The 24,812-nt window shown below is 36.2% G+C and overlaps 1 protein-coding gene across 1 annotated transcript in view; it reads left to right on the top strand.

The window, feature by feature from the left end:
* LOC115217699 (transmembrane protease serine 9-like) overlaps positions 1 to 17,213 on the top strand; it is a 41,420-nt gene extending 24,207 nt beyond the window's left edge. The window contains exons 7-12 of the mRNA XM_036506999.1: positions 497 to 728; positions 4,531 to 4,696; positions 6,006 to 6,102; positions 8,824 to 8,989; positions 13,343 to 13,479; positions 16,981 to 17,213. Of these exons, the coding sequence (XP_036362892.1) occupies positions 497 to 728; positions 4,531 to 4,696; positions 6,006 to 6,102; positions 8,824 to 8,989; positions 13,343 to 13,479; positions 16,981 to 17,166 (984 nt within the window). The 3' untranslated portion in view covers positions 17,167 to 17,213. The remainder of the gene's footprint in view (positions 1 to 496; positions 729 to 4,530; positions 4,697 to 6,005; positions 6,103 to 8,823; positions 8,990 to 13,342; positions 13,480 to 16,980) is intronic.
* Positions 17,214 to 24,812: the final 7,599 nt, after the last annotated feature.

Below are 24,812 nucleotides of genomic sequence, written 5' to 3' on the forward strand. Positions count from 1 at the left end.
GGCCATCATTCAGTGAAAACTTGATCCAGATTCTACCGCATTTTTTAAACTCACACACGTTGATTTAAATCCATTTTCAATTGTTAATACATCATTATCAGCAGTAACATTGTCATCTTTATTCTTTTCACTATTATAAATTTTTACAGCATTTAGATTCTTTCGGAGTTCAAATCCTGCTTGGGTCGACTTCATAGTTAATTTGACTGGAATCAATATAATAAGTACTAAGTCACATACTGAGAAGCATTCAATCATACGTAATCGTTATTACTCTTAAAAACTTATACGCACCACCAATTCCTTTCGAATCGGACGTAAAATGTGACAAATTTGTAACATAGTGTTTAACTAAACGATTATTATTGTACAAGTGCAAGTGTTATTATTCTTCAAGACTCAAAAGGAAGCCTTGGCCTAATACTATTGGAAATAACTGATATAAGAAACTGCCGTAAATATTTAATATTCATAGATATTGTACAGTTAAACAATTATTTCTAACATGGATCCTAAATATCTGCTGAATTTATTCATTTGCATTATATATTTAATGTCAATCGTCCAAATCGAGGCTCGAAGGGTGTGCCGATATAGCTATGGCTGTTACATTTGCCGAACGGATTCTGCAAAGAGAGGACAGTGTGAAATGTATCGTTACTGTTACAGACAACGGAATCGTTACAACAGAGTGCAATGTCTGAGATACAACCAGCATGCTACACAAGGTAAGTTGACAGCTATTAAGACGAACAGAAGGAAAAGAACATAGGTGAAAGAGAGAGAGAGAGAGAGAGAGAGAGAGAGAGAGAGAGAGAGAGAAAGTGAGTTTGGTTTCATTCAAAGTTCATATGATTATGACTTGTTTTCTGTGTTATTTATTTATCCGTTTCAATAATATCGTGAAAATCATCTGTCTTCACTGCATTTCATCCTTTCGGGGTCGATAAAAACAAGTATCAGTTGAGTACTGGGGTCGATGTAATCGACTTATCCACTCCAGCCCCCACATTGATGGCCTTGTGCCAAAATTTGAAAGCAATAATATCGTGAAATATGATAGTGAAATGGTTTTGTAATAATGTCGTATTTGGTGTTGTTTTTGTTATGAGATAATATCGTGTGAAAGTCAGTCGAGCGTCAGACTAAATATTTTTCGGCAAATGGATACGCTTCATTTAACGTCCTGAGTTCATACTGTCAATATCATTATCAACTCCTGGACATCACTGTCTCGAATCCTAGGATCGGTTACCCGGTTTCCATGTTGTATAAGCGACCGATATCACAAAACTCCTCCTGATCTGAATGGTCAGTCCTTCTCAGGGCCACTCAGCAGCCTGAAATAAAGTGTTTTACTTAGAAATACCACGCACCACCCGGTTCAGGAATTGAAACCATGTTCTTGCGATTGTGAGTGTTACATCCTAAACACCAGGCCACGCGCTGAGTTCATACTTTCGGAACTGATAAAACGAGTACCGGTAAAATATTGAATGCTGATTGAATTGGCAACACTGTTCTGTTTTAATTCAAGGTTCGATTCCAATGTAAGAAAGTTTTATTATTGTAATTTGATGCCTGACGGTTTTTAGTTGAGTCTCTAAGTTCAAATTATTAAGTGATCGAACTTACTATTTTTCTTGGTGTGTGCGCGCGTGAGTGTGTGTGTATGTGTGTGTGTTTGTGTGTGTGTGTTTGTGTGTATGTGTGTGTGTGTCTGTGTGTGAAAGAGCCAACACCTGCAGAAAAGACATGAATAAGGTGGTTATTCCAGAAGAGTTGACAAGGCAGAAGGATTGAGAATAGGGATTAGTGCGGAGAAAGATGACGAGGTGGATTTATCAAGGTGACGAGAGGTGGAGACACGGGTGTGTTGGGGGCACCCGAGTCGTGGAGGTACGAAATCAGCCAGTTTTGTGGAGCTGTAACCGTTGTAGAAGAGATAGAAGAGACAGTATACCTGTGGGCCAGAGAGTAGAATGTGTCTGTTAGTAATTAGATTCCAATCCGCCGAGAGGTCCTCCTCCGGATGCGACTTAAGATGTTTGTTTGCGTAGCAGCAGTCCCATCCCAGATGTGAGTGCAGCATTCCAACGTGTATCTCACTTGTGCCCTGTAAAGTACCAGCAGCTGTTGGGAGATCGAATATTTCCTGTCTCTAAAAAGAAGAGCTAGTCTTCGAGATGCGGTCTTAGCTTTGCAAGAATTTGCTTTCATCAGCCGTCATCCTCTACAATAGTGAGGCTCAGCCTTTAGAACGATTGTGAGGGCTCTAGTTGAACGCCACCCATGACGAGAAAGTGGGTGGCGCAATGATGTTTTCTCGATATGAATAGAATTTAAGGCTTTTTGATGTCGTTAAAAAGAACGAAGGTTAGCAGAGTCCCACTAGGATGCTCTCTTCTTCAGGATTAATAAAATAAAGTACAGGTCAAAATTGCTGGCCTTGTACCCATTAGAAACCATTAATATAATCATCATCATCATCATCATCATCATCATTATTATTATTATTATTATTATTATTATTATTATTATTATTATCATTATTATCATCATCATCTTTATCATCATCATCATCATCATCATCATCATCATCATTATTATTATTATTATTATTATTATTATTATCATTATTATCATCATCATCTTTATCATCATCATCATTATTATTATTATTATTATTATTATTATTATCATTATTATCATTATTATCATCATCATCTTTATCATCATCATCATTATTATTATTATTATTATTATTATTATTATTATTATTATTATCATTATTATTATTATTATTATTATTATTATTATTGTAATGTTTGTTGTTGTTGTGGTGGTGGTGGTTGTTGTTATTGTTGTTGTTGAAGGCGGTGAGCTGGCAGAATCGTTAACACGACGGGCAAAATGCTTAGCGGCATTTCTTCTGTCTTTTATGCTCTGAGTTCAAATTCCACCGAGGTCGACTTTCCTTTTCATCCTTTCGGGGTCGATAAATTAAGTATCAGTGAAACACTGGAGTCGATTTAATCGACTAGTCCCCTACCCGCCAAATTCCAGGCCTTGTGCTTTAGCAGAAAGGATTATCATTACCTATTTCTTTACTACCCACAAGGGGCTAAACACAGAGAGGACAAACAAGGACAGACAAAGGGATTAAGTCGATTACATCGACTCCAGTACGTAACTGGTACTTATTTAATCGACCCCGAAAGGATGAAAGGCAAAATCGACCTCGGCGGAATTTGAACTCAGAACGTAACGACAGACGAATTACCGCTAAGCATTTCGCCCGGCGCGCTTACGTTTCTGCCAGCTCGCCGCCTTAAGGATTATCATTACCATTATAACTTCGGCTGCACATATTGTAAAAATTGGAACAGTACAGAGAAGATTGTCATTATTTTTCATACTAATTTGCCTCTATACTTATTCTTAATTACATTCTGCTGAACAATCCTATCTTTTTGACACTTCGATGATATTTATGGCTCCTGTGTGGTTTAGTGTGTTTCCCTACAGGATTAATACATACAATGAAGGCGACGAGCTAACAAATCGTTAGCAGTATTTCTTTACGTTCTGAGTTCACATCAACCGAGCTCATTTTTGCTTTTCATCCCTTCATGATCAATAAAATGAAGTACCCGCCAAGCACTGATGTCGATGTAATTGATTTATCCTCCCCACTCATAATCCCTTGGTCTTGAACCGGGCAACGGATCGGCGACTTATTCAGAAGGAATGTTGTGATCTTGGTCACTTACACACTATGGACAAAAATAACTGGTCTTATATGAGTCTTAGAGCTGAAGAAAATTTTTTTAAAACCACATGATGAGTACTATAAAGCAAAAAATACGATTTTCGGTTCACTGTGTCACTTGCTAGTTTCGATTTTTGGTTGGAGATAATTTCCTTCGGATATAGTGATCATAAAACAACAATATTCTTCTTATATGTGATTTTAGTCCCAAGTTGTTTAGTTAAAGTACCTTTTTAATATTCCTTTATTCAAGAGAAACTAGACATCTGTGTATCATACATAATGTAGATACACCGTCGATATACCAATTACTGCGGTATTTGTCCATCTCTCATGAACGTACTATGTTAAGAAACACAAATATCAGAGGAAGACAGAAATCTGTATCAACAGTGGCCAGCAAAAACGCCAGATGCATTTCGGCCTTTTCGGACGTTTTCAACGGAATATACACGACAGCGTGTCTACTTTAAGTATGATACATAGATAGCTTTCAGTTTAGTACTGCCTTAGTTTCCTATACTGGATTTCAAAGAGAAATTGTTTTTAGTCTATATCACTAAACTTCGGCTAACACATTACCTAGATGAATATGAACAGACGTCATTGCCAGAAATAAATAAATACTGCACAAACGAATCCAAAGGCAATAGTTTTTATTGATGTAATAGTCTTATAAATCTAAGTAAAGAGCCTACGTAGTCATTAACGATCTCTTCATTAGTATCTTGTATAAACGTACATAATGTATTTTACAGATGGTTGTGGTATTCGTCCTACGAGGAATATCGTCGGAGGTTCAACATCCACTGAAGGAAAATGGCCTTGGCAAGTCTCCTTACAGATGACAGGTTCGGTTCATATCTGTGGAGCTGTGGTCATTAATCAAAACTGGGTACTAACAGCTGCACATTGTGTCTACAGGTGAGTAAATAGTTGCTCATTATGTTTACAGGAAATTTTTTAATGATTTTTGTTTCAGGCGGCGTAGAAATGCCCATAGACTGTGGCCATGCTGGAGCACCGCCTTTAGTCGAGAAAATCGACACCAGTACTTATTCTTTGTAATGTAAGCCGAGTACTTATTCTATCGGTTTCTTTTTGCCGAACCGCTAAGTTACGGGGACGTAAACACACCAGCATCGGTTGTCAAGTGATGTTGGGGAGACAAACACAGACATATAAACATATACACACACATACATATATATATATATATATATAAACGATGGGCTTCTTTCAGTTTCCGTCTGCCAAATCCACTCACAAGGCTTTGGTTGGCCCGAGGCTATAGTAGAAGACACTTGCCCAAGGTGCCACACAGTTGGACCCGGAACCACGTGGTTGTTAAGCAAGCTACTTACCATACAGCCACTCCTACGCCTACGCACTGTTGATAAAGTTGGAGCATCATCCCCTAATGTAGTATTCATGCCAGCATGAATGACCTTGGGGACCAAACCCTTTTTCTACAGGTACTTAATAACACTACGATGCCAAATTTTGTCCATTTTCAAGAGAAGTCGTTACTAGTTACCCGTGAAGTCTTCTTTGAACAGGTTGATGTCAATTTACCAGAAAAGAAACAACAGTGCAGTTTTTAATAAGTAATATTGAAATTAACGCATGCAAGATTTCACAGCTCTAGCATTACTCCTCCATAGTCGACCTGTGAACATTTTAGCCCACCCTCGTTGAGTTGCTGAAAAAGTAGAACATCGAATCAAATACAGTTCTATATTTATGAGATGAGGAATTATGTACATTATTTACATTATTTACAATTGACGGGTATTTGTCCTCATCTTGTTTGTTGTGAAAAACGTTTCAGCTGATGAAAGATGGAGGGTATATCAGCCGAAACGTTTTGTTAACAATAAACAAGATGAGGACAAATATCCGTCAATTGTAAATAATGTATCGAATCAAATATCACGCAGTATTTAACTAATTTTGCCTTTTGAGTTTCAATTCCATCATTCTTGAATTTGACATTCATCTCTATTGAGTCATTAAAAATAATGAGCATATAGATATATGGAATACTTTATTTATCGCACCACTCCCTGTTGCCCATACGTAGCATTGCATCTAAATCATTCATCATTAGGATAATAGCGTAGAATCAGACTTAATTGTATTACAGTAACGAATATAATTGATGTGATAGGTGTATTAAAGTGCTGATATCGAATCTTACTCTCTTTCTCTCTCTCGGTATTTTTCCTTACAGAACGGCAGCCAGTAAACTCACTGCAGTTTTTGGAGAATATGACTTAGGATGGAGATCAGGACATGAACAGTATCGCTCAATTTCTCGAACTTTCGTGGTGAGATTTTGCTTTTTACCAAGTTTGCCTTGGTGTGTGTGTGTGGTGTGTGTGTGTGTGTGTGTGTGTGTGTTTGTGTGTGTGTGTGGTGTGTGTGTGTGTATACGCATTCATGTGTACATTCATACATGCACATACATATGCCCACGGGCATATGGCGTAGTGGTAAAGAGCGCGGGCGACTAACCCCAAGATTTCCGAGTTCAATTCCAGACAGTGACCTAAATAATAATAATAATAATAATAATAATAATAATAATAATAATAATGTCCCTTAGTGGCTGACGATATGTGCATCTCTGATCACGAGCAGAAGTAGTGGGGGAGCATCATAGCCATGTGTTGAGAGGATTCTTTGGGGTTTGAATAATTCACCTCTGGAAACATGGGTGGTTCTTTCAACATCCTAAACAACCCTTATTCAGGGACCGTTTGAGCGGGATGGGCTACTCAACCTGAAGAAAATTCTAACTGGGCCCCACCTGCAAGGTCATGTGCTGTTTATCTTGATATGAGATCACCATGTCGCGCACATATGGTTGTGATGCATGTGCCTGGTGTACCTTTATCAGACGGGTAGTCATGATGGGTATATTGGGCTTCGTATATTTTACCCCAGTGTCACTTTGATGGCATGAACTGCTCTCTCACTCAATAATAATAATAATAATAATAATAATAATAATAATAATAATAAAAATAAAAAAAATATTCAGACAAATACATAACAAAAACACCAGGACTTACAAACACATATAACATACAGAAAATTGCACTACTAGGCACTGCACACATCCTACGCAGAACACTTTCCATACAATAACCATCAGAGCATCACAACAAATCACAGCACATACCTAAGGCACACAGAGCTGCGCTCGGTAGCGAAGTGAAAGCACGCTATAAAAATAAAACTACTGAATGATGATAATATAATAATAATAATAATAATAATAATAATAATAATAATAATAATAATAACACAACAGCAACAACATCGAAAAATACCTTAGGAACGAGAACCCAGGTTCGAAACTTCCCCAAGACACTGACATGTGGTACGCGATGCACCTGTACAGGCAACGTCGATTTGACGGAGAGGGTGAGCTTGTGTGCAGCACGAACATTTGTGCAGGTTGTTCATGGAGAAATTGCAAAACCGCCATCCGTCGTCTACAGTATGTGTATATGGAGAGACCACAGCGTGTTTATATTCATGTATGTATGTATGTATGTATGTATGTATGTATGTATGTATGTATGTATGTATGTATGTATGTATAAATATGTGTGAGAGAGAGAGGAAGAGGGAGAGAGAAAGAGGGAGAGAGAGAGAGAGAGAGACTTACAACGAATAAAATAAAGAGTGCTCAATACACATTTCGTGTTGAACCAATGGAAACTAAATATACTAAGTGAAACGATACAACACCCTCACATACACATATAATCGAAGCACATGTACAGTAAATATGCACTCGCACACATGTATATATGGATACATGTATATGTGTGTGTGTGTGTGAATGTATAGTAATTCTGCTTCCGTCTCTAATTATTTTTACTAAGTCTTCAGGTTATTTGAGACATTAGCATAAAAAAAGGTGCTGGTGTTCGTGGCAGCGAGATTTGACTGGCATGTGGTGACCGGTGCTTCTCACTGATGAGGTCCAGTAGACCGAAATTACGTGATATGGGAATTCCGGCGCCTGTGACAGATCTACTACGATCCTTGTGTGTGCGTTTATGCACCAGGCACCCATAATAGAGGCTATTTCAAGGCTAATAGCGCAATATTTGGGTCTCTAAGAAGATATCCATGTTAAGTTGGATATAAAGATTAACTTAATTAATATATATATATATATATAACAAACAAGAAAGTGATATTTCGAACGCAGTATGGCCGTGAAAACAGCAGAAAGATTTGGTATTTTACCTCTTCATAAGATAGAAAAAGTTGTCAGCTGACAGCTACGGGGCACGAACCCACACATCTCAGATACCGGCTGATTACCCTACCATTAAACTAAAGCGCCCACTAACAACAATATCCATAAAATTAAAAGCTAAATATTATAGCTATTGGAATGCAACAACATTTAGTAAGGAAACTTTATTTGGAAGCGTCGAATGTGCTTCGTATTTTACAGACAAGAAAGTGATATTTCAAGCGCAATATAGCTGTGAAAACAGCATATATATATATATATATATATATATATATATGGCCTGCTCGCTTAGCCAGCGGGGTGGCATCATTTGAAGGCTAAAACAATGCGAAGCGCATTGTGACCAGCGATGTGTAGGAACATCTGATAGCCTGGTCGGTCATGGTGATGGTGGTGGTGATATATATATATATATGTGTGTGTGTGTGTGTGTATATATATCCATACGTAAGTGTGTGTGTGTGTGTGTGTGCGCGCGCGTAGACGCAGGCAAACTTATACACATACATATTTCATTCCCATTTCTGATGATATGACTGCCTTTCTCCCTACTATCAATATTTTTGTCATTGTACTATATTCATAAACCAGACTTCACTCCTTTTTAAAATGTAATCTTCAATTTTCTCTCTGTCTCTCTTTTCTTTTCTTTTCGTTCTTTGTTTTTGTTGTTTTTTTCCCTGATATTTCGTTTAACTTTTTTCTTTCTTTCTTCCGTTTTTTCCTTTTCGACATCTTCGTTTCGTTTAACCAAAACTCAAAACGAAAGCACCCCTATTTCAGTCCAGGCGGAAATTATCCCAACGATGTTGCTTTGGCTCAGTTGACGACTCCAATCCAATATACAGATTATGTAAGACCGGTCTGTCTTCCATCTCAATCTGACAGTTATGCTAACGACGAATGTTGGATTAGTGGATGGGGTGCAACCAGAGGTAAGATGTTCTTCACATTGCGGGTCATAAGATTTTTGGTTCATTATTTATTGGAACTGTTTTTATTATCAATAAAATAGATATAATACCAATAAAATAAAGATAATAATTGCATATGTAACACATACAGGCGCAGGAGTGGCTGTGTGGTAAGTCATTCGTCATAACAACAGTGTTTGACTTTTGCTTGTGTACGTAAAGAATAAAATTCCACAGATTTCATTGTCTTTTTCTGTGCATAACTGTTGACCTTCTACGCTAGATACAGCAGCTAGGACCAGCCCTAGTACAATCCTTTCGGGATTGGTAAAATAAAGCGCCATTTATTTGTAATCTATTTGTTCCTTCCTTCAAAAAATTGCTGGCCCTGACCCTTGCAACTCATCGGTATCCCGCTTACCAATCACATGGTTCCGGTTTCAGTCCCACTGTGTATAGCACCTTGGGCAAGTGTCTTCTACTATAGCCTCGGGTCGACCAAAGCCTTGTGAGTGGATTTGGTAGACGGAAACTGAAAGAAGCCCGTCTTATATATGCATGTATATATATATAAATATATGTGTGTGTGTGTGTGTGTTCGTTTGTTTGTGTGTCTGAGTTTGTCTCCCCAACATCGCTTGACAACCGACGCTGGTGTGTTTACATCCCCGTAACTTAGTGGTTCGGCAAAAGAGACCGATAGAATAAGTACTAGGTTTACAAAGAATAAGTCTTAAAATACAGATCCAAACATAAGAGATAGAAAAAAGAAAGAAAAAGAAAGAAAGCACATCTATTCAACACTAAATGTCTCAATTGGTCGGACACCACAAGATTCAACGGAACCTACAGAAGCAAGCCAACACGCACGCGGCGTTGGTATGGCTAAGGTGTTGGAACAGCCAAGTACCCTCACAAGCATCACCTGACACCTTGGTAAGGCGATTGTGGTGATTGTAGTCGTAGAGGTGATAACAGTTGTTATCGTTGTTATTGTGGTGGTGGTGGTGGTGGTGGTGGAGAAGATTGAGTCGGTTGGAAGAAGAGAAAAAGATTGCTAGAGGCCGGCTGATGGATAACATTTATCATGCTTTATCATTGTGTGGAATGGATGGAGAAGGAGAAATTGAGTTTGAAATTCTTGTATTATTTTAGACCTGACTTTCACATCTTGGAGAATATACAAGCTACACACTTTATATTTAATTTTTGAAGCCGAAAACATTTTTCTAGGGGGTTTCTAATTTCATGTTTTTCTTTTTGTATTTTTCTTGAGTCCTAGGTCTCATAAGGTCGGTTACCAGATTTCCATCATATCACTGACCGAGGTCACAACATTATTTCTGAACGGGATACCGGTGAGTCGCAAGGCTCAGGGCCAGCAATTTTTTGAGAGAAGGAACAAATAGATTATATAGACTCCAGTACTTCACTGGCACTTTATTTTATCAGTCCCGAAAGGATTGTACTAGGGCTGGTCCTAGCTGCTGTACCTAGCATAGGAGGTCAACAGTTATGCACAGAAAAAGACAATGAAATCTGTGGAATTTTATTCTTTACGTACTCAAGCAAAAGTCAAATACTGTTGTTATAACGAACGACAAATGTTGACATAGTTTGGATGTTATTGTCCTTGGTGTAATTGTAACAGAGTTCAAAGTTCATTATGTTGATGTCAGCTCGGTTCAGCTGCTGCCTATGGATATTTGCCGTCATTCTACCGTGTCGTCTTTATTGTCTCCCATGCTCTCTCTGCTACAGTCTAAAGTTCTCTGGTAGTTGCGATGTGTCAATTTTATACTGATTGACGGGCTCAGAAAGGATCGCGCTAAAGGTTGAAATTGTCGCTGGATCCTATTCCACACGAAATCGTGATTTTGTTGACCACATTGGTAATATTCTAGTGAATCGCGACATCGGTTGATTGCTGAATATTCTTGCTACAGGATGAAAAGTAAAGTTGACTTTGGCGGGATTTGAACTCAAGACATAGAGAACAAGAAGAAATGCTGTTAAACATTTTGTCCGACATGCTAACGATTGAGCCAGCTCGTTGCTTTAATTTCATGCACACGACTCAACAAAACTGATCTAGGAACCTTTCGTTCTAACGCAGAATGTTTAGCAAACTTGCTTTACTATATTCACTACTTAATAATTAAATATCTGATATTCTTAAGTTGGCACTATGCCATAGATCCTTGTGTGTGTGTGTGTGTGTGTGTGTGTGTGTGTGTGTGTGTGTGTGTGTGTGTGTGTGTGTGTGTTAGGGGAATGTAGTCGATTCAACTCTACATCAATGAATGGCTGGTAATTAGTATCGATAAATGGCAAAGTCGACTTCGTTGGGGAATTTAAACTCGAACATGAAGGGACATAACTACATAAGTCAAGGTTCAGAACTAACGTTTCTGCTTTTGTATCGCCATATATTGATATGTAATAATGTATTTCGAATTAAATGTATAAATGTTTGAGATAAGTTATTATTAAGAAGATTATAATATTTCAGACAACTAACCTTATCGTTATATGTGAACATTTTTTCTTCATTTACACTAAGTTTCTGACGGTTTGCCTTCCGATAATTCTCGAGGGTTTATTTTTGGAATATGTGCGTAATATCGTAAAATGAGTTCAATATATGAATTCTTTGTTATCTAAGCTAAGACTAATAACCTTCTTATCCATTTGTCCACTGGTGCATATTTAGTTATTGTTGCAATTTAAAGATTATTAATATTTAATTTTTAGTAATGGAACAACCATATTGATTTGATGTCAGCACTTGGTTTACTGATTAGGTTATCAGCAAGTGTCTTCTATATATATATATATATATATATATATATATATATGTGTGTGTGTGTGTGTGTGTGTGTGTGTGTGTGTGTGTGTGTATGTATATATATGTATATATGTGTATATGTGTATGTATGTATGTATATATGCACGTATATTTATGTGTATGTGTGTATATGTGTGTATATACATACATTTAGCTTTCTATATAAAGATAAGAATGTGTGTCTGTCTGTCTGTGTGAATCTCTAAAACTCATGAACTATACAACCGATTTTATTCAAATTTTACACATGCCTTACTTAGGGTGCAGGTAGTGTCATGAGCCTAAAGCGAGCCCAGAGCAATCTCTTATATCCTCCTCTATTTCAGTATTACGTGTCAACAGTGAAATGATAACATCTCTCTATTGTAATGTCAGATACTTTCACTTTAATACTGAAACTATTATTAAAGTGAAACTATCATCTCACATTTATACAGGTATACATGCGTATATACATGCATACATATATATGATATATATTTTGTATATATATATGTATGGTGGAGGCGCGTGGCTTAGTGGTTAGGGTGTCAGCATCATGATCGTAAGATTGTGGTTTCGATTCCTGGACCGGGCGATGCGTTGTGTTCTTGAGCAAAACACTTCATTTCACGTTGCTCCGGTCCACTCAGCTAGCAAAAGTGAGTAACGCTGCGATGGACTGGTGTCCCGACCAGCTAGGGAACACATACGCCATAGTAACAGGGAAACCGGGCCAAAAGCCTGGATAGGCTTTAAAAGGGCGCATTTATTTTATTTTTATATATATATGCATACATCTGCACATATGTATATATATAGATGTATATATATAGATGTATATATATATATATATATATATATATATATATATATATATATATATATATATAATATATATATATATATATTATATATATATGTATATATATGTGTGTGTGTGTATGTATATATATGTAAAAATATATGCATGCATGTATACATGTGTATATATATGTGTACATTTATGTATGTATATGTAATATGTACACATAATATACACATATATATATACATGCATACATATATTTATTCATATATATTTATATATACTTACATTTATATATACATACATATATATATATTATATATATATATATACATACATTTATACACACACACACACATTGCTCCAGCCCACTCAGCTGGCAATAAAGAATTGTACCTATTATTCAAAGGGCCAGCCTTGTCACATTCTGTGTTATGCAGTTTCTCCCTGAGAATTACGTTAAGGATAACACGTCTATGGAGTGCTCAACCACTTGTACATTGACTCCACAAGCAAGCTGTTCTGTTGATCGGATTAACTGGCACACTCGTTGTCGTAACAGACTGAGTGCTAGTATTTGACCTTTGACAAAATGACAAGCAGAGTTGACCTCTGCGGGCTTTGAACTTTGTCGTTTTTCTTGACGTATTACTGATTCAGCTATCCATCAGCTCTTTTAATTATTAAGTAATTAATAACATTTTATTGAAAGAAAAACTATTCTTGTTTTGTTTTTAAGGTACAGGAAGCAACCGACGACTGCGTGAGTTGAACGTGACCCTTTTGAACCCAAATTTTTGTCAGAATCTTTGGTACGGAACCATTCGTCCACCACTTCATATCTGTGTTAATTTTGGCATAAAAGGAGCCTGTTCGGTGAGTATTAAAATTCTTTGATTTTATTATTAGCTTATAGATGAACGGCGAACTGGTAGAAAAGTTAGAGCATCGGATAAAAAATGTTTTGTAATTGTCACTACTCTTCACATCCAGGGTTCAGATCACGCCAAGGTGAACTTTGCCTTTTATCTTTTCGGGATTCATAAAATGAAGTACCAAACAAGTACTGAGGACAACAATATCAATTAACCCCCCACTTATCCCTTAAAATTGCTGGCTTTGTACATGTATCAGAAACCATTATTTGCCTTTCATCCTTACGGGGTTCATAAAATAAAGTACCGATCGAGTAGTGAAGTCGATGTTATTCACTAAGCTGAAAGACAGCATGCAGCCCTGGGAGTCGCAGTTGAGAGCCATTGTTATAGATGAAGAAAAAATGATGGTAGATGATATAAATGGTGATGTATACCACCAGGGATGATGCGGGTCGATGTTATCGACTTAATTCGTTTGTCTGTCCTTGTTTGTCCCCTCTGTGTTTAGCCCCTTGTGGGTAGTAAAGAAATAGGTATTTCGTCTGCCGTTACGTTCTGAGTTCAAATTCCGCCGAGGTCGACTTTGCCTTTCATCCTTTCGGGGTCGATAAATTAAGTACCAGTTACGCACTGGGGTCGATGTAATCGACGTTTGTCTGTCCTTGTTTGTCCTTTCTATGTTTAGCCCCTTGTGGGTAGTAAAGAAATAAATAGTTATTCACCATTCACAACAGGCAGCGAGCTAGCAGAATCATTAGCGAGTCGGACAAAAGTCTTAGCGATATTTCCCCTGGTTCCTTACATTCTGAGTTCAAATTCCACCGAAGTTAACTTTGTGCATTTCATCCCTCCCCGGTTAGCAAAATAAAGTACCAGTTAAGTCGCTGATATCGATTTATCTCCTTCATTCAAAAATTGCTGACTTCGAACCATGTATCACGTTCAGGGAGAGTATTCTGATTTTGGTCTCTTAAACGCCATGGAAACCAAGTGACCGACGTTATGAGTCCCTGGACTACAAAAAAAAAAAAAAAAAACAGTAAGAAAGCAAAAAACACAATATCGATTTCGTATCTTTTTTTGTTGCTGTCACAGTTTTCAATTCTGTTAATTTTGTTCCAATTGTTTTCAAATTTGGTGTACCGATGTAGATTTGTATGCTAATTATGGAAATGAAATTCGTTTTTGATATAAATTACTAAATAAATTCCGTGACCCATGAGTAAAGGGGAAAAGAAGTAGTAGAGTCCTAAGAGTGGAGGCACATGGCATAGTGGTTAGAGCAGCGGACTCGCGCTCGAGGGATCGCGGGTTCGAATCTCAGACCGGGCGATGTGTGTGTTTACGAGTGAAACACCTAAGCTCCACGCGGCTCCGGCAGAAGGTAATGGCGAAACTTTAAATAAAAAGTTAATAGCTTTTAAAGTTTGCAAATTTTGGGTAATATTAGCCGACCGAAAGCCGTAGGCATATTGGTGCCTGTTTCCATAGACAAGACAAGGTATAGTCTACTTAAAACTCCAACCGCATGTATTGTTTTTACCTGTCGATTTTCCTTAACAAGTGCCTATTTTCTGAACCTTTCGAATATGATGGAAAAATTGAAAACTGAGAAAGATATAGTTTCATACTTGCAAAAGAAATCTGTTATCCCTAAAAGAAAATTATATACAAAAAGACACTATATGAACAAGAAGAAGCTTCATGGGAAAATTCACTAGCAGTGCTTCCAAAAATGATGCAGAAAATGTGAGTCTGTCAGAAAAGATACATGGTTAGAAGGTGGCACCCTTCCTCATAGGACTCTTTTGTTGTTGTTTGTTCCTTCTCGAGCCATGCCTGGCTCATAATGGGCCGGTTTCCCGGTTTCTCTCACTCTTTCCTCCTGCATCTTGCAGCTCACCGGTCCATCGCAGGTGAGCTGCAAGATGCAGAAGGAAAGAGTGAGAGAAAGTTGTGGCGAAAGAGTCAGCAGAAGTTTCGCTATTACTTTCTGCCGGAGCCGCGTGGAGCTTAGGTGTCTCGCTCGTAAACACACACATCGCCCGGTCTGAGATTCGAACCCGCGATCCCTCGACCGCTGCACTAACCACTATGCCATGTACCTCCACTCTTAGGACTCTACTACTTCTTTTCCCCTTTTTCTCATGGGTCACGGAATTGCACTTCAGTCCGGTTTTGTGTTGAAGAACTAGGGATGACCCACTACAAAGCTGTTGATTATAAAAGCAATGTTCGTGAAGTATGTTCGGAGGACCTGCTCTGTAATCCAGTTCAGATAGACGGTCCTAGGAAATTGTTGAAATTGACGAAACAGTCTACTCAAGACGTAAATACAACCAAGGAATAGTGCTTTCTACCTGGGCAAAAGGTTTTCGGCAGAGTGTGTCGCGACACCAGACGGTTTCTTTATGCGATTCTATGTCTGAATCGCAACACACTTAAGCATTGGTTCCCAGCCTTTTATTTAATTTTTCCCCCACAGATCTCTTTTAATATGCTCATACATACATACATACATACATATATACATATATATATATATATATATATATATATATATATATATATATATATATAACAATTGCAGCGTGGAAGGTGTTTATAAGCTATTTAAGAAACACACAAAAACCGTTAGATTCACTTCAACATTTAAATTTAATTTGCCAAAATATTTTCGTCGCTTTGAGATCGCGACCTGCTCACTGACAAAATTCCGTACTGCAACTATATATATATATATATATATACGGAATTTTAAATTTAGTTCACGGACTCCCAGTACTACCCTAGGTTTGGAAGCACTGTACTAGAGGAATGCATACGTCAATCGATTCTTCCAAGAACCACGATTTTCAGTGACTTGTGGAGTGCCTAATCTCACACTCCTGAAATTGATGGTTGTAATTTTCGCCGTATTATTAAAATTTCAAAACTTCTTACAAGTTTATCGTAATGATCTCACGCACAAAATGTCAGCTTCAAAATCCTGCTTTTTGATTCATTAAAAATGATCAAATTTCAAATCTCTGTAACATTTTCTAAAAATTTTTCTGGAACAAGCTAATAACAAAATCAGATTCGGTGTGAAAACTTACATCAATATATCAAATTTGAAAATTTTCACTTATTTTCAAAATTTTAAAAACTGTGGTAGCAACAGAAAAGATCCTTGATTTCTAATATAGACATGATAACATAAATTTAGCGAGATGAATTCAGGCCTGTGCAGAAGGAAAACGTTTATATTAATCCACACCTTCAACCGTGAGAGATTCTTCTCTAGCTAGCAAGAGGTAAAGCGAGGTTTCTTTCGTGAAGAATTATCTCTTTTAGAAATCGTTTTTCTTATATTCTGTTCGAGAAAATAAGTGCCAGCTGATGTAATCATCTTACTCATTGCCGAAAAAGATTGCTAGCTTTGTGCCAAAATTTGAAACTGTTATTGTGGAAGATATGACAGACTTTTGATAAATTGTATCGGTTATTTATTTTCCAGGGTGATTCTGGAGGGCCATTATCTTGTGTGCGGAAGTCTGATGGCCGATTCATTGTGGCTGGTGTTACATCCTGGGGCGACCGTTCGTGTCGAAGATATGGTTTCCCGAGTATCTACACAAATATCAAAACGTTCGTTCCATGGATTCAGAATGTAATCAAAGCTAACAGTAGAAGTCCGAGGTAACTTATACAGAACCGAAGTTGTCTGGAAATTAAATACTTTTAACATTTCTACCTATGTTCTTTGTCGTCATTCATTCAGTAAATCTATGACAGATCAACTAAAATGATTTAAAAACCATTATAGGGAGTAAATAAAACAGTTAATGCTATCAGGCTGGAGAAGCAGTTCTAGGGAATGTCATTTTGTGATGTATCTCTGGCAAGTCAGGCTGGTAGAGCACATATAGATTCTTATTCATAAGGGCATTTCAACTCAACATCGAAACATCTAGCAGTTGTAATTAGCCTGAGTTCGTTCTCATTCGTCATATTTGCCGCTGAGCTGCGAAGATTTTCTTAGGGCGGTTTCTGTAGTACGATATATTTTATTTTTTATAGACTTTGTGAAAAGTTTGTCAGTCCCTTGCTCAGCCATTTTCTACCCGGGCTTCAGACCGGCTAACAACCTCATTAGGATGACAACAGTCAAGCGAGAGAGAGAGAGAGGGGGTGGTGGAAATCAGTCGAGGTTGTGATACGATTGAATTCATTTCGTAATCCAGAGGTTGCTAATATATCGCAGCAAAAAAGACGATTGTTGCTATAACACCACTTCACTCCCTCAAATTTTGAGTCGCTTAAGTAAAAGTCAAAAGTAAACCAATATTGTATAGCAGAAACAAATGCAGCAAAGAAAATTTCAAGAAACTGCTGTTGTGATTTCGTTTCAATTTCTCCTGAAACCTCTAAGCGTTTAGTAAACATTTGAATTTCCTTTAATCTTCCATCGCACTCAATTAAAAAATAAATTCCTCATAATCCCGCGGACTTACAGGCTATAAAAATAAATAAATCAACAAGTGGTTACCTCCCTTGATGAGAATTAGGTCATTCAGAGTTGCTTACCGTGAATACAAATTTGCGTTTAACATTGGTAGATGGCGCCGAGTGTGACAGTCATTTTTGATGCTACATATTTGAATGTAATTCAGTCAATTCCATTTGGAAACAAGGGGAAATAAGGGACTGGATGCTACACTGTAAATTACTTGTACTTGTCTTATGGAAATTAATAGAGAGCATTTAAATTTAGGGCTGTAGAAAAACGAAATTCAATCTATTACGTATCTAGTCCAGTGCATCCCAGCCTCAGCCATCTTCTCGGCTGCTGTTATATTAAAATCAATTTGTCTTAATCCTTTCCGTGTCCTATGCAATTTCATAAGTTTGTCCTAAACGTCCATGCATAATTTCAAACTTAGTCATTGTTTCATACATTCTGAGTAATATAAAGCTTTCTTTTATATGTCCCAAGTTCTTGAGGTTGAAAAAAAATTGGCTATGTTTAACATATATGGTGCACGGATGCCAGGGATATATGTTCTGTTTATTATATATGATACACAGGACAGGCAAAGGGTTAACTGGCAGAAGATCAATTCGGTAAACTAATATGTAACTGGAGCTTAACTTACCAACCTTGTAAGGGTTAGCAATGCAAGTTGATACTAGCGGGATGAGAAACTGTCTCACGATTTTAAAATTTAGGGAAAATTAGTAAAATTCTACAAACAACTAATCCTTGCCTCTGTTTGAGGGGAATTAAATTCTGTCTAATGTTGCTGTAAAATCGAACATTATGGACATACCAGGGCGCTGAAAAATAAAACTGGCGGTACAGCTCAGAACTGTAACAAGACAACGAAAGGGTTGCATTCTACAAGTCTGGTATTCTATCTATCGTAGAAAAATATTAAAAAAAGAAATAAAATGGTTTTTTTTTTAAACACCTCAGTGTTTACGAGCCAAGAAAGGAGCTTCCATGTGGTCACTCAGCCTGTTAGAAATAGTAATGAAATTTCCTTCAAATAATATATTCACCGTCTTACAAAGGACCTGAACTTCCTGCTCATAGGAAAAAATCGGAAGGTCATCATCATCATCATCATCGTTTAACGTCCGTTTTCCGCGCTAGCACGGGTTGGACGGTTCGACCGGGGTCTGGGAAGCCAGGGGCTGCACCAGGCTCCAGTCTGATCTGGCAGAGTTTCTACAGCTGGATGCCCTTCCTAACGCCAACCACTCCGCGAGTGTAGTGGGTGCTTTTTAATCATGGATCTGGTCAGCTCTGACTGATCAGAGTTGACCTTGGGCTAAATAACAGCAACGATTGTATTTGAGCCAATGAGAAACATTCAATGTGGTCATCTGATTTACTAGAAATAGCAGTTAAATCTCCTTCAACTCAAACTATTTTACATACACCCTAGATGGATGGACTGGTCATGTTGGAGTGCCTTGGAATGTGGGTTTACTTGATATTGACTGGAGCTAAATAGTAATCTTTATTTCTGTGATATGAAGCCTTCAAATATAAGGTAACCACAGACAATAAAAATGCCATGTTTTATACTCATCTTGTAGAATTATTCATCGCCATGTCAGCCTTGATCAAAAAGAATTACGATCAAAGTTGAAGCTGAAATCAATTCTTTTATCATTTTGAAGTATACCAAGAACTTCATTCTCTAACACATCACTCAGTGAATTGAAGATTTGGCTACTGTAGAAAAAAACCTCAATAAACAGTGACCCATGCAAGCTTGGAAAAATGGCTATCAAAATGAGAATGATGGTAATCATACAAAAGCAATGATGTTTGAACTCTTCAAGAATTTAACTATTAAAAATGCATTTAAAACTAAGAACTGGATAATGAAGAAAATTAAAAAAAACACAAGTGAAGCTGAATCAGGTGATACTTTGCAAATGTTTTATTCTTCAAATATACTGTACAAATAAAAATTTTTCTTAGATTTCACAAATATTTACGGACAGCTTCGTACAATAAATAGGAGTTGACACAGACACATAGTGATGTGACAACCAAATTATTATAACTTGCTAGGACCTGTTTTGTGGACCCACAAAATAAGGGCTCTGACAGTGATTTACAGAGTAACTGGTCTTTGTGTGAGTTTCTTTTGGATAACTAAAGCCATCAACAAACAAATCATAAGGAATTGCAACCAGAAGGAGATAGAGGGGGAGAGAAGGAAGAGAATTAAGTTACTTAGAGGGGAAACATAAATAAGGAAAAAAACGGGGCACAGTTTTGGTATTGGCTGGTTAAATAAAATAACCCTGCATGAATTAGGAGTTATTTGGTTAGTGTGAATCCCTATAAAGCTAAAATGATAGCTTGAAATGGTCTCTTATTTTTTTTTTAATGCTATAATATACATGTAAAGAAGATAGTACATGGTCTAATCCAGTAGCTGTTATACTGCACAAATTAAATTATTCTATAAGCAGAGCTCTTTATGAATACAATAAACATGACAGTGAGATTTCACTGCACTGTCTGCCTAAGTGCTTTAACTTAGTTGCCTTTATCTATATTTTAATTAGTGTAGCATTCCGTAGTTAGTTAAGTTGAGGCTAATGTCTAGAAATATCACTATTTTTATTAATAGTAGTCAAGAAAAACAACGATTAAACCCTGAATGGAATAAGTTGCAGAAGGAAAGCTGTAAGAACTGAACTTCAAAAGAGAAGTACTCTTTGAGTAAACAGAAATTATGTTTAGGGAATAAGAGACTAACAGGACACACCCAAACCAGGTGTTTCTAAGTAAGTCCTTTCATATTTTTGAAAAACTTTTCCAGCCAGAAATAAAGAAATATATTCTTAATAATAACACTGTTTAGGTGTGGACAAATTCTTAATTAGATGAAAAAAAAAAGAAAAAAAAAGAAGAAAATCTAATTATGGTGAGCAGATTACAGATAGGATTTTGTTTTTGATTTGAAATTACTCCTATCAGCAGTTTTTTCCCCCCTTTCCTTTTAATCTTAAGCAGGCTTACATCTTTCAGAGAAAGTCCATATATTTTACTCCATCCAACTGCCCCATTCCACTTTCTTTTTCTTTACCCTAGTTACTAGGCTATTCTACAAATTGCATAATGTGCAATCCACTGATGCCACATGCATTATGTCTGTAGGTGAGTTTACACTACAATAGTGCAACCCAGGAGAAATTATTTCATACTTGTCATAACACAGAAATCAGTCAATCATACAGAACATAAACACATTCATACTCGCTCCATCGAATCAAAAGACTTTCTTATTTGGTTATAAAAGACATAACACAAACAAACATTTACATTACTGATACACAATGGACAAACACACACAGGAGTTAACGTTTAGAATGAATAACTTACATCAGATAGCCATGTGAACCCAATAATGAGTAAGACACAGAACCTTACACACCCAACATAGATAACGAAAGATAGATGGCTGCACCAATGCTTCAGGAGAGAAACAAAGCATGATTCCAATATGGTCAAAAAGTGGTCACTATATATTAAAAAAAAAACAAAAAAAAACCCAAACAAACAACAGAAGTTGTTAATTATTGTGGCACTTTATGCAATTAGTTCAAGGAGAGCCTACTACCATACAGAAACTAAAATAGTTGCTAGTAAACCAAAGAACCATTACAATAACAAGACATTGATGAGGTGCATACACACACAAGCATTCCACACATTTGTACAATTTTAAATAAGATTAGTTTGACTGACATGAATTAACCTAAAGGTAAAAAGAGAAAATGAGAGACATGGTTAAAATCTTTTGTGGATGAGGGTAATGATATATGTGTAAGTATGAATGAATATATCATTACACAAACATATATATTTATATATGTAGTAAACCTTAAATATCTCATCAGACTAACATATTGCTCAGATATAAGTATAGAGAGAAGAAAAGAAAACTATATGCATACATACATACATATATATATGTATATATATAATGGCATAAATATTGTATTAAGTATTCAAAATTCTTCATTGGTTTATAACAGTATTTTTAAACCCAACAGCAGATATATATATAAGGATAGATCGGTGGTGATGGTAGGGGAATCATGATAATAGAAATTGAGAGATTTCCAACTAAAGAGTTTTGTAATAACATTTTCTTTTTGTTTTCCTTATATATATATATATTGTTTTTTGCCCTTTCAGAAACAAAAAGAGTGAGAGAAAGAGGAAGAAGAAAAAAAATCTATAGAAATAAAAATGTAATGATTTGTTTTAGCGGTTATATAGAAAAATATATAAATAAATATTTTTGTAAAAAATAACTTTCTTTTTGTACACAGACGTTAGTATATACAAATCCGAAAAAAAAAAAAAAAAAATTAAAATTACATACAAAAAAAAAAATTATAGGAAAGGATAGAAAGAAAAGAAGAAAAAAAAACTTGTCAAAAATTGATTTATTGTTAATTAAAAAGGCAGTTTTAGTTCTTGCCTTTTAACGAGAGTTGAGGCAGGACAGACAGTCAGACAGAGAGGGGTGGATTCATATTGATCTTGATACTACTACAAGAACCAATTCCTTTATTGCATGTGTGTGTGTGTATCATAGAATTTTAGCTTTAGTCAGAAAGCTTTGGGAAGGTCCACTCTGATGACATCAGATCTACATAAAGAGGAACGGACTAATTAAGTTAGAAACTATTTTAGTGGGTCAAATTGATGCAAGGCTGTTGGCTAAAAGATGATGTTTAACACATGCCCAGTACAACTACTCCATCTAAGATACTCAGTATATTATTCTTCATACTAGGAATAATATCATCCTATATGTGTCTGTATGAGCATATCTACATAAAATGAGATAGAGGAGTCTTAATTACATGCTGTAAATTTGGCTATTTACTTAAAGCTAACGATCTGAATTCATTTTCAGTAAATCAAGAATCTTTAATACGCATGTTTGTATAAATGCATGTATATGTATACACATATACGCAAATATACTTACAGATGTGTGAAGGCATGTGACTTAATGGTTAGGGCATTGCACTCACAATCAACAGATTGTCAGTTCGATTCCTGAGCAAAACACTTCATTTCACATTGCTCCAATCTAGTCAGCTGTAAATGCATAACCCTGTGATGGACTGGCCTTCTGATCAAGGATAATATTGGCCTGCTCACCTAGCAGCAGGGTGGCATCATTCAAAAGCCAAAACGAACCAAACTACATTGTGACCAATAATGTGTAACAACATCTGATAGTCTGGTCAATGATGTGAGGTATGTGAGTGTATATATATATATATATATATATATATATATGTATATATATATACATGTATGATCAAACAGATTCCAATGAGGCTGGTATTGTTCTGCGTCAGTAAGACATTATGTAGTAAAATCAATAAAAAAACCACCATGAACTTGTAATGAGGAGAGGAAATCCAATGTTTCAGACAAACTCTTTCTTCAGGGGGAAAGTTGAAACGAAAGAAATAAATGAGAAACAGCAGAGTTTTACATCTCTTAGTTGTAACTAGATTTTTTAAACTTACAGGATGTAAAATGCTGCTGTGTCTGATTGACTTTTTCTCTTTCAGCTTTTCCCTTGAAGAAGGACCGTGTCCAAAACATTAGATCTTCCACTCCTCATAGCAAGTTCACTATGCTCTTTAACTATTTCTACTACATTGCATACACACAAACACACATATACATATCTATTTATATACACATATATATGCATACCTATATCTATATGAGAGATGGAGCTACAGAGTATTTAAGATTTGAAAGTAAAAGTAACTGAGATTATAAAGATTTGTAGACAACATAAAAGATGTTTAAATCCTAAGTCTTGAATTAGTTGCACAGTAACCAAATTATTTTGTTAGCTGATGAGGATGAGGGGAAATGAGAGGACAAAACTATAAAAAAAAACGTTTTAAAAAAGCTTCAAAATGGTATTATCTATGGAAAAACTAAAACTATTTTTATATTCTCAGAGAGTAGGAAGATATATATGATAGATTTATGACAGTTGGAAGTAAGGTTTCTCAATACCAAAATAGTGATTAATATTTTTATTTTGGTCACATCAAGTTCTTGTTACTCTGAATTTTAATCTGTGGGTACACAGGATCTTCAAGAACATTACAAAATCCCTATCCTGGCTACTCACAGGTGAAACTCAGAGCAGCAAGAGACTAACTTGACCAAAATAAAATATATATTCAGTATTATTTCTGCCTCAGTTTGGACCTGTAAGATGTACAAATATATATATATATATATATATATATATATATATGTAGATAGATAGATAGACAGATAGAAAGATATATAGAGAGAGAGCAGCAGACAGCAGGAAATAAACAGTTTATGGGAGAATTCCATGAAGCAATTGAAAAAATTGCTGTTGAGTCATTTTAATTTGAACACACAAAAACAACAACGACCAAGACAATAACAACAACGTTAGCAGCAATACCCGTTATGGAGACGTTTTTCACTTGGAGCTGCAAAGATTTATTTATTTCTCCAGTTGCCACCTGATGCTTTTGCCTTTCTTCTTCATCGTATTGTTATTATTTTGTTGCTGCTATTGATGACAAAAAACACAAAGCATTCTGAAACACTTACATGCGTGCAAACATACATACATTCATACATACAGACAGACACACTATTCATTCATAAACGTTTGCATATCTGCAGAAACATTATTTTTCCAGGTATTAAAAAAAAAAAAAAACACATTTAATCCGTAAATAAAATTTACACAAGACTTGATTTCTTTTTTGGCTTTGTTTTTA

This window comes from Octopus sinensis, linkage group LG11 (assembly GCF_006345805.1).
Source record: "Octopus sinensis linkage group LG11, ASM634580v1, whole genome shotgun sequence".
In the NCBI taxonomy this organism is placed as follows: domain Eukaryota; kingdom Metazoa; phylum Mollusca; class Cephalopoda; order Octopoda; family Octopodidae; genus Octopus; species Octopus sinensis.